Here is a 17960-nt window from a genome sequence, read left to right on the forward strand (position 1 = left end):
CCACTGTATACATAATTCATTCTATATAGATAAAATGCTAAGGGTTGTCCATCTGGGTGCTGTGTTTTGTAAGAAAGCATGAACCATCTTTCTTTGAGAACTTGGGATCCAAATGTTTCCTATTAAATTGTAGTTTCACACAATTTCTTAATCAAAGGCTGGAGGGCTAGGTATTTGGGGGTTAGGAGAGTTTTAAACACAATGTTATACATATATAGATATGTAGAGTGTGGGGATTGTTTTCCCCACAGAGTTTGCAGTATAATGTTATACGTACATAACACTGAAGACCAGTGGGGAGAGGTAGGAGCAGTGGGTCCCTTTGCACACTGGTATTGCATGAGCTGGAGACCATGAGGTACTGACCATTTACTTCTGATACTCAGCCACTAAAAGAAAGTTAATTTTATTGTGTTCATGAAAATGACTTATGATCGTTTGAAAATCATTTCAGTTTTTTGTCCCATGCCTCCTGACTCACATGTAAGAGAAAACCCCCACATATGATACACTGTTTGACTTATCTTGACTAATTGTCCTTCTATTATTGGCCCTCTAGACACCAAAAGAAAAAAAAACTAATTTCTAGAACATTTTGGACCATATTTTGTGCAGGAAATTAAGGCCGTGAAGTTAACTAAACCAAAAGGTGTGTACAGTAAATATAACCAGAAGGACTTGAAGTTGTGTATTGCCACATCAGCTGGCCTCAAGGCTTTACTCTTTAATGCAATACAAGGTTCAAAGTTACTACTTTTTATAAAATCGAAAAAATGGGCTTTGATAATTCGGGCACGTGGAGTGTCGTTTTATGCTATTACGATATTTTGATATTTTATTCTTTTCTGGTAGTCTTAACCCTTTAAGAGACACTTCCAGATGGTTGAAATATTACATATTTCTATTACAATCGAGAAGTTTAGCGTTTAAACATTTAAACTGAAACATACATTTTAAAATTTCAAATATTTGAGTCAACTATTCTTGTTTATTATGTACTTCTACCTCATGAAGTAAATCACTGAATTTCTTATGAACACCCCAAATAAGGGCGGCATACTCTAATTTAGATCTTTTCAGACTTTGTATTTGTTTAAAGATTCCCTCCGTCTGTGATATATTTTTTAGAACACCACGAAAGAAATGCAGCTCGACTAATTCATGTTTTTCTCTTCGGTGCTGTTTATACCACTTAACCACGCCCATTTGATGAATAATCATTATGTATATCATTTCCCCGCCTCCCGACATTAGTAAACTTCCGGGTTAGTAGTGACCTTGGGTTGCAGTTTGAAAATGGCGGCTCTACATAGATTCGGTTCGGTGTGTGGGAGAGGAGTAAAATGTGAGTTATGTGAGAGTTAATCGCTCATGCTCTCCCGTTAGGTGGAATTTCCACTCTCTGTTTTGAATCTCCGAGTTCCTGCCTCTTTAGGTTTTGCTCTGTACATTCGGAGCTACAGTCTCCTTTCCAGTGACATTTATGCAGTACCAAGGGCTTTTCAGCATCCCAGATGGTGCGGCCTTTGCGTTATGTACCACGGTAGTGGCAAGAACGTTCTGTTTGACACAGTCGAAGCGAATACTTTTATAATTTGTTAAATAACCTTTGATTTGTTTTCAGACCGTGACCGTGAAGGTGAAGGAACACCGTTATTATGTCAATGAAGTGTTCAATCTAAGAACCCTTAAATTCCTTTTTTGATTTGGTGTTAGCGTTATATACATTAAAAATAGTTAAGATTGTTTTCGATTGGAATCTTGTATTTGTTTACGAACTAAAAACCATCTTGTAATCTAATTACAAGTTTGACCCCTGAGCACGAGATTAGCACTTTTAGCAATAGGTTCGCCAGAAAGATCTTTTTCAATAACGAAATGGTGTTAACTAACATGTTTAGAGAAGTTGCTTTTTTGATCAAAAAGATTTAAAGGATGATCATCCAGGTTGATTGCTCCGGCGTGAGTGAGCATTTTCGTATCGCTTAAGCATGAGAAGACGATAGACTAGCGTTCCGCCTACTGTTGGGTCCGAAGAGTAAGAATAGACTGTGGCTCCGGGAGAACCCGAGTGTGATGCTAAACGGTCACGGAAAAATCTGTTATTTAGTTAATACAGTAACTAGTTTTCTCGTTACAGTGACAACTCACTACCCTTTGCACACTTTCAGAATCTGATTTTTTTCATAAACAGGGTGTGATTTCCCATTGCAAAAATGAATCTGTACTGTTGTTTCTGATTATTGGTATTGTGATATCATTTGAAGTGCAGGGTTCTGGGTTCAAACTTTATTTGCTGTCTTTGTGTTCTTCCCATGTTAATATTTTTTCTCTAACGACGGATTCCATCTGTATTCCGAAGATATACATCCTGTAGCTTGCCATTCCTGTTCCTGTGTGGTTTGGTGCACTCATCCAAGGTTGGCTTCTGTCATAGTTCAGTCTGGCATTCTGCAGCCGTATAATAGAAAGCTGGTTTAGAAATTGTGCCCTTAAATGAAATTTAATGTTCATTTCATTTAAATGCATAGTTAACTAATGGTACTTTGGTAGCTTTAAAAATACAGGCATGAGTCTTTTCTTAGTTTATAGTTAGGGCAGAGTAGTAACAAAAAAATCAAAGTATGGTATCTTTTGAATCAGAGGTGCCATTTTTTCAGTCATCTTTCCACTATTAGGCCTACGTGTTTTTTTTAATTTATTTTTTTCACTTTTTGTTAGCACTGTTGTGTATTTCATCTAGCTTAATTCAGGTAGATTTTATACACTAAAAACTCCTGTTATGTTGACATACTTTTTAATCTTTTTCTAGTCCATAATAAATGTGTTTTCAAAAAATCTAATCACAATTCATGTCAACCTGGTAGGGATTTTCAGTTTCTTCAATTAAGGTTTGTTTTCAGACCAGTAACCAACTGCTCAGGATTCTTACTAAAGCAAGCACAAGAGTGTAACACATATCTGTGCTACAATTAATTGTAGAAGCTTTACATCTTGCCTGAAGAAGGGGCCTGAGTTGCCTTGAAAGCTTGCATATTGTAATCTTTTTAGTTAGCCAATAAAAGGTGTAATTTTGCTTGGCTTTTCTCTACATTCATAATGGCTAACACGGTACAACACCCTAGTACTATAGAAGCTTCAGTGAAGCTCTGAAGGAAAGAAGGTGCATTCTATGCCAAGTGTCATGTTGCCTTAACCTCTTTTTCATGTGGGCCAAGAGGCTGTGATTTAGGACATGATTTGCAGTCAACTAATTCTGCATGCCTAGCAAGTATCCTGAGGTTGTTCATTGGGTGGTTTATGTAATTTATGTAACTTTAGAATTAGAATTGAATGTGTCATGGTGGCTAAACATCCAAACGAGCAGCACATTTCTGAGCAGCAGCAAGTGCAAGGCGCACACAAGACAGCTTCCCTAACCCTCATACTAAATGCATTCAGAAAATTGGGTACATGCTAGGTGTGTTTGCAGACTCGCTGGAGCTGATCATTTGCTGTATTTGAGTTTTGTGTAAGGAGTTAAGTTTTAATGTAGTCTTTACACAATGATTTTTCTGATGACCCACAATATGTTACACTTTAATATTTTCTTCAAAGTACATTTGCATTCAGGACCAGTTGAACTTCCATATTTATGTTTGGAGTGGCAATTTCCATTAGAGTAGCTGATATCTACATAAATTTGGGCCATTTTAAATTTTTCAAAGTTGGTTTGGCTTTTAGTTGACCTACATTGCAAGTGTGACAGGAGCTCTTGTCTTGTTGAAAGGTGGATTTTTATTCCAGAATCCAAGTTTCTAATCATATAGGCTTCTATCATGTAATTGACAATTCCAATGTCTCTTGCTCTGTTTATAAGGTTTCCATTTTGGCCATTGAATTTTTATTTTGCCTTGCATTTCTTTAGGCTTAATTTTTTGCACCTAGGACTTAATTTCTGTATATTTATGTCTTAAAATTCCCCAGTTTAAGTATTAATTGGATGATAAACTGAACCAGTCAAATGTGCTTCAAGATGTTAACATTCTTTAGTCAATATTGTAATCCCCTATACAGTAACCTATTCTAACAGGGACTACTTGATCTTTAATGGTTGTGGCCAAACGTTTTCAGAATGACACAAGTATTGGTTTTCACAAAGTTTGCTGCTTCTGTGTTTTTAGATCTTTTTGTAAGATGTTTCTATGGTATACTGAATTGTAATTACAAGCATTTTATAAGTTTCAAAGGCTTTTATTTAGAATTGCATTAAGTTTATGCACAAAGAGTCAATATTTGCAATGTTGGCCCTTCATTTTCAAGACCTCAGCAATTCACCTTGGCATGCTGTCAATTAACTTCTGGGCCAAATCCTGACTGTTGGCAGCCCATTGTTGCATAAGCAATGCTTGGAGTTTGTGGGTTTTTGTTTTTCCACCCACCCCTTGAGGATTGACCACAAGTTCTCAATGGGATTAAGGTCTGGGGAGTTTCCTGGCCATGGACCCCAAGCCACTTAGTTATCACTTTTGCCTTATGGCATGGTGCCCCATCATACTGGAAAAGGCATTTCTCATCATTAAACTGTTCTTGGATGGTTGGGAGAAGTTGCTCTCGGAGGATGTTTTGGTACCATTCTTTATTCATGGCTGTGTTCTTAGGCAAAATTGTGAGTGAGCCCACTCCCTTGGCTGAGAAGCAACCCCTCACACGAATGGTCTCAGGATGCTTTACTGTTGGCATGACACAGGACTGATAGCGCTCACCTTTTCTTCTCCGGACAATCTGGTTTCCAGATGCCCCAAACAATCGGAAAGGGGATTCATCAGAGAAAATGACTTTTCCTCGGTCCTCAGCAGTCCAATCCCTGTACCATTTGCAGAATATCAGTCTGTCTCTGATGTTTTTCTTGTAGAGAAGTGGCTTCTTTGGTGCCCTTTTTAACACCAGGCTATCCTCCAAAAGTCTTCACCTCACTGTGCATGCAGATGCATTCACACCTGCCTACTGCCATTCCTGAGCAAGGTGTGCACTGGTGGTGCCCTGATCCCATAGCGCAGGGGTCCTCAGTCACAGTCCTGAAGGGCCGCAGTGGCTGTAGGTTTTTGTTCTAACCCGGTTGCTTAATTAGAAAGCAATTCTTGCCAATAATTTAATTTCATGGCTTGTTTAGTGCTTTAACTCTGCAATGTCAGGTAATTCTCATATCCTAGATTTTCTTCCCCTTTCTAAGGATATCATCCAAATGTTTTGAAGGCTGAAATGGATGAGTAATTCTGAGTCCTTCACTTTTTTCTCTTTGCTTTCCTTCCAAGTATTCAATTAAACCCAACAGTGCATGATAAATACACACAGGTGTACATAGTAACAAGCTAAATGGAGAAATACTGCTAATTAGGAGCAATTAAAAACAGAGCATACAGCTGTTTAAGACTAAAATAAGCAATAAGGGTTCAAAATCTTAACCAGCAAGACAGCTAAAGTGAAACAGAAGTGTTACTTGAGCAATACAGGCTTCTTTTATTAAGCAATTGAGTTGGAGCAAAAACCTGCAGCCACTGCGGCCCTCCAGGACCGTGATTGAGGATCCCTGCTATAGCTGAATGAACTTTAGGAGATGGTCCTGGCGCTTGCTGGATTTTCTTGGGCGCCCTGAAGCCTTCTTCACAACAGTAGTGGAAATGTTTGTTTTTTGTTTTTTTTTTTGGGGGGGGGGGGGGCAAATTAAGTTCATTTACATGACAAAGAGGGACTTTGCAATTCATCTGATCACGCTTCAAAACATTCTGGAGAATATTCAAATTGCTGTAATAAAAACTGAGGCAGCAAACTTTGTGAAAATTAATATTTATGCCATTCTCAAAACTTTTGGCCACAACTGTACATACAAGTAAAAGATCCTAAAGAGGGTATCGTGCAGAGACAAGAGCAAGTCAGTTAACTGCTATTCGTTACAAACCTTTGTACTCGTTAGATCTTTTAGTTTTGCTAAAGCAAAGGGGGAATGTATGTATTGACTTATTTTTCTGAACTCATTCTTTCCTTTATATAGTTGCATGGTGCCAGAGCCTGTTGTGATAGCATTGGACACAAAGCAGAAACAAAATCTGGATGCTATGTCAGTCAATAATGGAACTTGCACACACACTTACCTACTTAATCAGAATTGATATAGATGTGCAGCTTTCTGTATTTGCTGTTCAAATACCTGTTTTCAGTATTTTTCAGATTTTGTTGACTCTACTGTATATGCATCATATGCTTTCAGCTTTGAGTACATTTTTTTTTTTCTTTTTTTTTTCTAAAGCTGTGCTGTTGAGTAAATCTGCTCTGATTCGTCCTTTGTTGTCCACCAATCGCACACAGCAACCACCATTTCTCCTGGGTTCACAGATCCGTATGTCTCCTGTACATAATGGTAAGTATTTTGTAATAAGGAGAGTGCCTTCGTGGAGTCTTTTGACCGTGTGATTTGTGTAGATAACATCAATTCCCCTTACTATTACTGCAGATTGTTTAATGTTTGTTTTCAGCACAAACTCTACAACTATAGTATGGGAACAGTAGGGAGATCAGAGTCCTATGCATCTTTTTATTAGTTACAAAACACACAAGTTGAAAAAAGTATAGTCCATCCAACCATTCATTCATTTTCTAAACCCGCTTATTCTGAGCAGGGTCACAGGAAAGCTGGAGGCTATCCCTGTAAGCATAGGGTGCAAGACAGGGACAATCCCAGGACAGGGCCCAGGACGTGTATAAGAATATTATAATAATGTTGGCTAATTGTTTTGATTACTGAAACTAGTTTACAAATGCATTAGCTATTTAACAGTGACAAAAAATATTAAACCAAGTCCAATCAGATGGATAGATAAAATCCTTCATTCATTTCCTTTTTTATGTTTAACAATAGCCTTACTGCAATAAATATTTGTAAAAGTAGCACACAAATTACATAAATAGAAAGTGGAATTTATACACACACACAGTACAAGAGTATTTTTGGTGCCTAAAACTCACAACATAATAGTTTTTTGTATCACTCCTTGAAAAGGTTTCTGTGCCTGTAGATGAGATATGTCAAACTCGAGGCCCGCTCATGATATAATCCAGCTCATGATATAATTATATATGGCCCGCAAGATAATTTTATATATCTTTTATTAATGGCCTGCCGGTAAATAGCACTCCCACTACTCACACTACAAATCCCACAATGGACTGCAACAGCTGGCGCACAGGTTAAGACCTATGCACCACCCCTCCTCCCGCTGGTCCGCTGCTTTAATGAAACGCTGATCAGTGGTCAGTGGATGAATGCATCGATGAGCACTTTTACAATCACATTTAAACTAGCCCCCAAAAATAAATGGCCAAACGAAAAGTGGACTTGGAAAACAAGGACTTTCAAAGCAGGTGGGAGGCAGAGTGCCTGTTTGTAGACATCAGAGGTAAACCTGTGTACCTTGTATTGTGGAGGTAATATGACTGTAATTAAGGAATATAACATAAGACAGCACTATAAGACAAAACATCAGGACAAGTTCAAAAACCTGGACACACAGCAGAAACTACAGAAGGCAGAAGAGTTTGAAAAGAGTCTGGTGTCACAATAGGTTATGTTCACAAAGTCATAATCACAAAGTGAAGCTGCCGTGAAAGCTAGTTTTATAGTGGCAAAAGAGATAGCCAAATCAGCCAAGCCATTTATGGAGGGAGAGTTTTTGAAGCACTGTATGATTGAAGTGTGCAAAGTCTTGTGTCCAGACATAAACCAGGGTTTTTCAAATGTAAGCCTCAGTAGAAATACTGTTGCTGATCAAATATGTGAGCTTGCCACTGATTTACAAGCCCAGCTGATGGAAAAAGGAAAAGACTTTATTGCATAATCCCTTGCTGTGGATGAGAGCACCGACACAACTGACACTGTACAGCTGGCAATCTTCATTTGTGGAGTGGATTCCAGTTTATGCGTTACTTTCGGCTATTCAACCAATTCATGGCACAACCACAGGAAAAGACATACTTGAAGTATCTACTGTAAATGACATGAAACTGCCCTGGGACAAACTTACAGCACTAACGACGGATGGAACACTTGCAATGTGTGTGGAAAAGAGTGGATTGATGGGAAGGATGCGGGAGAAGATGCAGGGGGAGAATGGCACAAGTGAGCTGACAGCATAGCAGTGCATCATACACCAGGAGGCACTATGCTGCATAGTCCTGAACATGGAACGCTTCATGAGCACTGTAACACAGACAGTTAACTTTATAACACCAGTTTCAGTCTTTTCTGGAGGAAATACAGTCTGAATTTCGTGACATGCCTTACAACACAGTGGTGCGCTGGCTGAGTCGAGAAAAAGTGCTTAACGGATTTTTCGAGCTGCGTGAGGAAATTTATCAGTTCATGCAAAGTAAAGGAAAAGACTCCACAGGGCTCCAGGTTGAAAAGTGGCTGTGTGACCCTGCCTTTCCTTGTGACATAACGCAGTATGTGAATGCATTAAACCTCCGGCTTCAGGTACGTGACTGTGTGATTACGGACATGTATGTGGCAGTGAAAGCTTTTTAGGTCAAGCTACAACTGTGGGAGACACAGATGCAGAGAGGGAACTTAAGTCACTTTCCATATTGCCAAAAAAATCACAAACCAGGTCTTCACTGCAGTGTTTCCAGCTGTGCATTTTGCTAATAAACTAAGCACACTTTGCATGGAGTTCACACTGCACTTTGTCAACTTTAAAGCAAAGAAATTTACTTTTTGACTGTTCAGAAATCTATTAGCAGTTGACGCTGAGAAAGCACTTTCAAACATCCAGATGGAGCTGATAGAACTCCAGTGTAACAGCACACTGAAGGCAAAGTATGACTCTGTGAGGCCCACACAGTTCCCCAGCTTCATCCCTGAAATGATGCCGCAACTCTGCCTGTAGGCTGCTCGACTGCTCTCCATTTTTGGTAGTACATACCTGTCTGAGCAGCTTTTCTTGGTGATGAAGATGAACAAAAACACTCAAAGAAGTCGTCTCAATGATGAACAGCTTTACCCCATCTTGAAAGTTTCCACAACGCAGAGCCTAACCCCAGATATGAATAAACTTAGAGCCAAGAAAAGATGTCAAGCATCAGGCTCAGATAAAATGATGTAAGAGTGAAAAATAAATGGCATAGCTCAAAAGTTTATTTGTTTTTTGCCCCTTTTTCTAAAATTGCAACAATTTTTTATTTGAAAGATTTGCCCATTTGCACCAGCTTGTTCACATTTTATATACTCTCATTTCGCTTGATGTTACTGTTGACATTATTCAGCCACTTATTTATAAGCAGTGCAGTCAGACTGCCTAACAAAAATGTAGATTATCAAAGATAAGGAAGCTGTTTGTCACATAACAAGAAATGTCATTAGCATTACTACTGTGTGTTTCTTTCTTATTTTTTAAGCTTCTGCCTGCAGTAACTTGACTAAATGACCTCCCTCCCCTTCTTGAATGTGCTCCTTACCCATCATTTCCTCCTTTGTTCAAACTATCTTAAGCAAGACTTAAGCCGTATGCTCTTTCTGTACCTTAATTCTTTCTTACATGGGAAGGTCAATTATTATTTAATATTGTTTGTTAAAACGCACGCTGTTTATTTACAAAACCTTGGCTTCTTGCCTAGACATTGCACTAGCCATCATCGATGGTCTCGCCTCCACTGCACCCACTACAGAGCTGAAAACAGACCTTTCAGATGTTTGGTAAAGTTGCTACAATATTCACATGAGAAATGAAGCTATAAAAAGTACTACACAGTCATACTGTGGTGTCTAGAAATATAACTTTCAGGAGCAAGAATTGTAATTTAGTTAAACTTGCACGGAAAAACAACATGCAAAGAAGGGTGACATCAGCATGCAGTAGTTGTTTTGTATTTTGGCACAGTTATATGTTTATGTGCAATAAATATCATTTAATGAGTTGAATGGTGTGGGGAATTATTTGGATATATCAAAGGGGAATAAATTGCATAATGATGTTGTGTGTTATTTCAATTCTTTGTTACCCCAAAATCAAAGTGATTTGAATGTGAAAATTAATTGGACATGTGTATGTTAAATAGGTGAAAGCAGGAAATATGGAACAGCTAAACCCTTGTATTAAGCCAGAAATTTAGTATATTGTATTAATACATTGGAAAGTGAAGGATTCCCTGCTGTAAGTCAACACTACAGAAATTTTATAGTTTAGTCTCAGGGTATGTCACAGTATTATTTGTTATAATGTAATCCTTTGCAATACCAGGTTGTTTTTACTAGTGTGTAAACTTGAAAGAAAAATATACAACCAACTTGTCAATGGTGGCCTTATGCCATTAGATGTCACTGTGTCTTTGCATTTTTATATAGTGGGTGGTGGTACTGTACCAGATTGTTCAGATGGTTCAGAAATTTCAGTTATTGCTAGCTTATGAAAGATGATTGCGTAACATTTTCTGCTTTATTTTTAAGATAACTTCCATGCTCAGGGAGAGAGAGATTTTTGAACATAAATTATTTCCATCCATCCATCCATTTTCCAACCCGCTGAATCCGAACACAGGGTCACGGGGGTCTGCTGGAGCCAATCCCAGCCAACACAGGGCACAAGGCAGGAACCAATCTTGGGCAGGGTGCCAACCCACCACAGGACACACACAAACACACCCACACACCAAGCATACACTAGGGCCAATTTAGAATCGCCAATCCACCTAACCTGCATGTCTTTGGACTGTGGGAGGAAACCGGAGCGCCCGGAGGAAACCCACGCAGACACGGGGAGAACATGCAAACTCCACACAGGGAGGACCCGGGAAGCGAACCCAGGTCCCCAGATCTCTCAACTGCGAGGCAGCAGCACTACCCACTGCGCCACCGTGCCGCCCACATAAATTATTTCCTTATAAATATTAAACGTTAAAAGTGAAATATGTTATATATGTATGTTTTCACATTTCTGTGTTCTGGCAGCTTAACCTTTTATATGTTAAAGAACCATTGAAGTCTCTGCCACTTTTTTTCTGCATTTAATTAAAAAAAAAATATTTTGTAGTTATTGATCATTCTGTAAATGTGAAGAAAATGTATAAGAATACAGACTTCAAGAATGAGCTGGAGGTGTGATGATAAAAGCTTAGATCAGAAAAGTAGTTCAGAAGTGCAGAGGATGTTTGGGTAGTTCTCTGAGAACTCATAGCTCAATTAACAGGATATGAAAATTGCATAACACTGCCAAGACAGTGTGCAGAAAGCTGATGCACTCAATACCTGAATTATGAGCAAGGAGAAGACTTGTAGAGGCTAATAATCGTCTTAAAAAAAAATACAAAGAAAAGTAAAAATACATAAGTTAACATCATGTAAGAACTCTGTTAAGTATTGGCCTATATGGAAGGCTGCCAATAAAAAAAGTTTCTTAAAAATAATTTTAGGGCTCGTGTGGTATGCCAGAAAGTAAGAGAGTAAACTGCCTTGGTTTTGCAATAGTGTCTTTTAGTTTGGACAAGACTAAGACCGAGCTTTTTGCCTAAAATTCCAAGCATTATTTGTGGCATGTAACCTAACTGTCCATACCCAAGAAATGCACACTCAGCAGTATAAAATGACAGTGACAGCAGAATTATAATTTGTAAATCACTTGGTGTAACTATATCAGTTAAATAATACATGTAAATAAATAGTTTAAAAGCGTGTAGGTTCATGTGAAAGTGAACAAAATGTTTCATATTTACATTCTGTAGCTTTCTGTTAATCTTTGGCAAAATCCCTCTTAAATATTTTTGAGATTCCATATATAAATCATGAAAAAAATCTTAAGTAGGAGGAATTGAGCACTTTCTTACAGCTACTCTCTAATTTGACAGAGTAGTTACAGTTGGGATTTATGATTAGATATATCAATAAAAGAAAGAATGGCATAAAGGAGGAGGAATACCTTATTGATAATTTAGCACTTGAATAAAAATAATCAGCCTTTGAATCACTGAAACAATGTTTTTTTTTATATCTGGCATCAAACAGCGTATTCTTGCCTCTTTGTGTTCTGCATAGCGCAATGAAAATTGTCTTCTATGCCTGCAAAAAAATGTAAACACGTTTTAATATTTAGGTTTTGTTACATTGTAGCTTCTAGTTCTGCATCCTTCCACTGGACCTTGGAACGGAGCTTGAGTCTAGCCTTACTGGGAATGATTCCTGCTGCTTATGTATATCCAGGTGCAGTGATGGATTATTCTTTGGCAGCAGCTTTAACTTTACATGGGCACTGGTGAGTATTATCTGTGATCTTCTGGTAAGTTGTATTGAATATAGGGATTTTCTGCTAAGTGTATGTAGTAGGGTATGCTTGACTGAAAACAGCATTTTAAATCGCCAGCCAATCAACCTTGTATAGTGAATTTCTGGACTACAACAAGACTCCTGAATATTACAGATATATGTCACAACTGATATATGTACTGTAGTTTATACATCTAGAACACAGAAAAGGTTAAAAGATAAATTTGGTATTTTTGAATTCAAAGTTTATTTCTCTCACAAGTATGCCATAATTTGCTCAATATATTTGAAAGTTTAGCAGATATTTATTTTCAAAGTGTATAGTTTAGACTAATGGGGGATCAGAAAAAACATGAAATAAAAACAAATAACCTAACTTTCCATTTTCAAGAAGCATGCCTTGCAAATAATTCACTTTTAATACAGGTTTGTGGTACTGTCATAGCTGAGAGAAGAATATATGCTCTTTTTTCTTTCATGGGTGAAATTTTCATTTAAGTAGTATCCTTTGTAACACCTGTCTGGATCTTGTAGAACTAACTGTTGCAGTCTGGAAACAAAACATGTCTGAAGCTTTTTAGCATAACTTAGCCTTTCAGCTTAAGTGTGTGTGTGTGTGTGTGTGTGTGTGTGTGTGTGTGTGTGTACGCATATGTATATGTATACACCGGGGAAAATAAGAACTGAAAGCGTAAACATTTTTCTAAGTAAATACTGTATATTTCTAATGGGGCTATTGACATGAAATTTTCACCAGATGTCAGTAACAAGCCAAGTAATCCACACATACAAAGAGGTCAAAACAAATAAGTCCATAAAATATGTGTAATAAAATGGAATGTCCCAGGGAATAAGTATTGAACATGCTTACTGAAATGTATTTAGTAATTAGTAGAAAAGCCTTTGTTGGTAATGACGTTTCTCCATTCATCCTTCCTTCAATATATGAAGTCTGCCAGTACCATATGTTGAAAAACAGTCCCACACCATGATGATGTGCAGTGCCATTTCTCCTCCAAACATGGTGTGTGCAATGACATACAAAGAGTTCAATTTTGGTCTCATCTGACCAGACTATATTCTCCCAGTATTTAATTGGCTTATCAAAATGTTGTGCAGCAAACTTTAAATGAGCTTTAACATGTGAGAGTGCATAGAGGCCATGGCAATTGAGTGCATTGCTTATTGTTTTCTTTGAAACAACTGTACCTGCTAATTCCAGGTGTTTCTGAAGCTCTTCACAAGTAGTCCTTGGCTCTTGGACAATTCTTCTGATTATTCTTTTGACTCCTCTTGTCAGAAACCTTGCAAGGAGCTCCTGGTTGTGGCTGGTTTATAATGAAATGATGTTCTTTCCACTTCTGAATTATGGCACCAACGGTGCTCACTGGAACATTCAGAAGTTTAGAAATATATTTGTAACCAGTGCCATCAGTATGTTTTGCAACAATAAGTTTGCGAAGGTCTTCAGAGAGCTCTTTGCTTTTACCCATCATGAGATGCTTCTTGTTTGACACCTTGGTAATGAGAAACCTTTTTATAGACCATCAGTTAGGACTTAAACCAGTTGATATTAATTTGCACTGATAGGGGCAAGATTGCTTTCTAAATACTGACAGATTTCACCTGGTTTCTTGGCTTTCCATGCCTTTTTACACTTCCTTTTCTTTGTGTTCAATATTCTTTCAAGGTGTCATTCCACTTTATTACATGTAACTTAATTTATGGACTTGTTTGTTTTGATTTCTTTGTGTGGATTACTCGAGTTGTTACCAACATCTGGGGAAAGTTTCATTTCAATAGCCCCATTATAAATATATTTACTAGGTAAAACGTTGATGCAGTCAATACTTATTTTCCCTGCTGTATTTTATATATATATATATATATATATATATATACACAGTGGAAACCAGGGGGCACTCCAGCCGCCCCAACACAGACAGGCAGAGGCACAGGTTCAGCACACAACAAACAACAAAGCCCAGTCCTTTTCCTTCTCTAATTCTCTGCCTCCACTCCTCTCCTGGCAAGCTTTGACCACCTCCTCCCAACTCTGGCCCTTTGAGTAGTGGTGGCTGACTCCTTTTATAGGACACCCAGAAGCACTCCAGGTGTCCAATGAGCTTCTTCCTGCATGCGGACGTTTTGCCAACCTGGACATTTGCTGAGCCCTGTTTGGCAGAACATCCGCGTGCCGCAAGCCAGGGGGACTGCCCTCTAACGTTCCGATGGACATAATGTCCTGAATAAACTCTCTCCCCCAATCCTTTCACTTTGGTGGCATACTGGCCTGGTAAGATCCCTGTTGGTCTTCCACAACACATAAAAGCCAATACCTTAATGAAACAGAAAACAAATTTTACCTATAAGAAAATAATATCCAAGCCCACACTTCAGAAAAAACCCAAAAAACTTGAGAACAAAAGAAAAGCCTGTATGGACTGACAAGTAAGGGGCAGGCCTGACATCAGCTCTATCAAGGTGTTAATAAGCTAAGCTTTAGTGCTGCCACAAAGATCTAGAGGCACACACAAATGGTCTGTCTGTATAATTTCTGATCAGTTACCAACATAGGAACCAGGTGGTCTGTCTCTCCTACATTGGAAATCCTCTGTTTCCCAGCAAGAGGCAAGAGCAGCTTTTGCTGTGAGTGTCCCTTAGGAAAATACCCTTTACTGGTTATCAGAAAGATGAAGCAAAGGTAGGAGAGACGTGCAAGAAAAGTAGACACAGCAGACCAAAAACTAAGCCTGAAGGGATGTTGAAAACTCAGATAAATGCATACATTCCTAGGATTATTTGTTAACCAATGAAAAAGCTAAACATTATCCGAAATATTTTGTTAATAGCTATTTGTAGAACAAATTTAACAGGGAATCATTTGATTTTTCTGGCCAACTAGTTACCTTGCTGTGTCCATCCAAATTTTGTAAGATTTGTAGTTAAAAGCTGAAGGTCGAAAACAGCCATGGAACTCAGGATACAGAGTATTATGTTGAGTAAATAGGGCTGTTATTTTGACCTATAGGACATACAGAATGCTTGATTTTTGGTGATCTTCTACATGCCACAGGCATGACTGTGTTAATCGAGATTAATGATGTATTCGTGATAGACTAATTAGTTTGAAAGTGTAAAAACAGCTCATTTAGAGTAATGTAATTATTTTCAAACTTAAAATGTGGACATTTACACTACATTTGTTCTTAATTACATGCCTCTCCCCTAAATACTACCAAATCAAAAACGTTTAATTTAAACCACAGGCAAATCTGTATCCATGCTTAGCAGCCCATGTAGCTATAGCTGTGTGTATAATCTATTACATATTTATTACAATATGTTGCTGTTCAGCAGCCCTTCCAAGTAGTATACTTATCTACCCTACCTGACTGGAGTAGATTCATAAGAGCTACTAAAATAGAAGGTAGGCAGGTATGGTCTTGGTTTTCAAACTGATTGCAGATAATGGTTTCATTGTAAAAAAATAAGTTAAAAATTGTTGTTTAAATCACTTTGTCCATAATATAACTTTTGTGTTATTTTCACATAAATGAAAGCAAACATACCACATAACAATCAGCAAAGTTGTTTTCGATGTTGTCTTTTCTTGCTTTGTTGTTTTTCATTAAATTTTATGGACTACTACTTTACACCCAAAAATTAGCTAAAGTAAAAGTTATGCAGCCTGGTACTTGTGAAGAAGGATATTATGTGTCATCAAAAACTATTTCCATGTTATGCTGACCTTAACCAATAGTTTTACTTCCTTGCTTTTCTAGTCTGTTCAGTGTCTACAAACTTTATTTGTATGATGTTATTAATGTGCCACTGTCTGTCTATTTTATATTTTTTCTACTAATAATCACCAGTAGTTTTGCAAAGTTGATTTTAATGAAACAGGTCAATCATTTACATAGCCCAATTCAAAATGTTATTTTATAGCGTAAATGCAGTTGTTCCACAGTAGCAATATAAAACACAGTAGAAGATGAAAAATAACATGTGGTAAATTGTAAGGAAACAACCTTGACAATTCTCCACAAATAAATTTGCAACATATGTGACATGTTTGATAGTATAGTAAAATTTCAGATTGTACAGTCACTTAATATGCAATAGGTAAAAGGTGCTTTTTTCATCATGACTTAAATTACATCACTGATATATTGTTACAGATTGACTTAAAGACACATTTAAAGTTTAAAAATATAAGTTCAATATTTGTCACATCAGTTTCTTTACAAACATGCTATATATGCATTTGCCACGTGAAATTCTGTTCTAGAATGAATTGCTTACTATAAATGTTTAAAAAAATCTTTGTTTGTGGGGAACAGATGTAAAGATTAAAAATTTGCCAAATATGTTGATTTTTCAAGCCAAGACAGTTGACGAATATTGACTCGCATCTTGGAATTATGTACACATTGTAAAATGGTTTAAACATGTCATTTTTGAACAAAAAAGAAACATTATTATGAGATTTAGCCATTTTAAAAGTAGAACAGTGGTGTGTGATAGCTCAGCACTTCCTGTGCAACAACATTTCAAAACCCTGTAGGGTGGTTTCCTCCCAGCAGACCAAGTGTCTGCAGTCTTTCCATGCCACATGTTTTGTGCCCAGAGGGGGCTGGGCGGTCTCATGGACTGGAACCCCTGCAGATTTTATTTTTTTTCTCCAGCCGTCTGGAGTTTTTTTGTTTTTTCTGTCCTCCCTGGCCATCGGACCTTACTCTTATTCTATGTTAATTAATGTTGTCTTATTTTAATTCTTACTTTGTCTTTTTTTTTCTCTTCATCATGTAAAGCACTTTGAGCTACATTATTTGTATGAAAATGTGCTATATAAATAAATGTTGTTTTTTGTTTTGTTGGTTTTTTTTATCTGAATTTATTTGAGAATTCACACATGCAAATAGAAAACATGTCCTTACCACGAGAAAAATAGTACCAGGAATATGTGATAAAGTGATTACTTCTAGATCCCATTTGTTGTCACACACTTGCATCAGGAACACGGAAGGGGCAGATCATTACAACTGTTTTGGCTTGAAAAATTGACATATTTTGTAAGTTTTTAAGCTTTTCCTCCATGCCCACTATTGCAAAGTGCCAGAGCAGGCAAGATTTTTTTTTTTAATTTATTGAAATTGTTTAAATTTAGAACACAATTCTAAATACACATACACAGATGTGAATGAAATGCAATATTAGTAATGTAACATTTTTCAAACCCACCTAATTTTGCTCTGGATCGCAGGACTTGTAATTTACCCAAGCAGCTTTCCGGTTCAAGACAAGGATCAATCCTGTACTGGTTGTCTAAACCTATACTGTTCAAATTTGCATTAGAAATTAACCTGGCCTTTTCTTGTGTGTAGCTTGCCATTTATTGTAATAATGTTCATATTTTTGTAAACTTTTCTGCTATAAACAACAGCATAATTAGATTATATGTTAAACTTGATTTGGTAAGGGTATTTTGGTTCTGTAGAAATAGTTCCACTTTATTTATTTATACAGTGATCCCTCCTCAATCGCGGGGGTTGCGTTCCAGTACCCCCCGTGAAAGGTGAAAATCCGTGAAGTAGAAACCATATATGTTTATATGGTCATTTTTATATTGTCATGCTTGGGTCACAGATTTGCACAGAAACACAGGAGGTTG

The 17960-nt window shown here is 37.4% G+C and overlaps 1 protein-coding gene across 1 annotated transcript in view; it reads left to right on the top strand.

Annotated features, from left to right (window-relative positions):
- The first annotated feature begins 1258 nt into the window (after positions 1-1258).
- Positions 1259-17960, top strand: part of sdhdb (succinate dehydrogenase complex, subunit D, integral membrane protein b) — a 38160-nt gene continuing 21458 nt past the window's right edge. The window contains exons 1-3 of the mRNA XM_028792836.2: positions 1259-1345; positions 6287-6397; positions 12134-12275. Of these exons, the coding sequence (XP_028648669.1) occupies positions 1297-1345; positions 6287-6397; positions 12134-12275 (302 nt within the window). The 5' untranslated portion in view covers positions 1259-1296. The remainder of the gene's footprint in view (positions 1346-6286; positions 6398-12133; positions 12276-17960) is intronic.

The sequence above is a fragment of the Erpetoichthys calabaricus genome, chromosome 9 (genome assembly GCF_900747795.2).
Source record: "Erpetoichthys calabaricus chromosome 9, fErpCal1.3, whole genome shotgun sequence".
Lineage (NCBI taxonomy): Eukaryota > Metazoa > Chordata > Cladistia > Polypteriformes > Polypteridae > Erpetoichthys > Erpetoichthys calabaricus.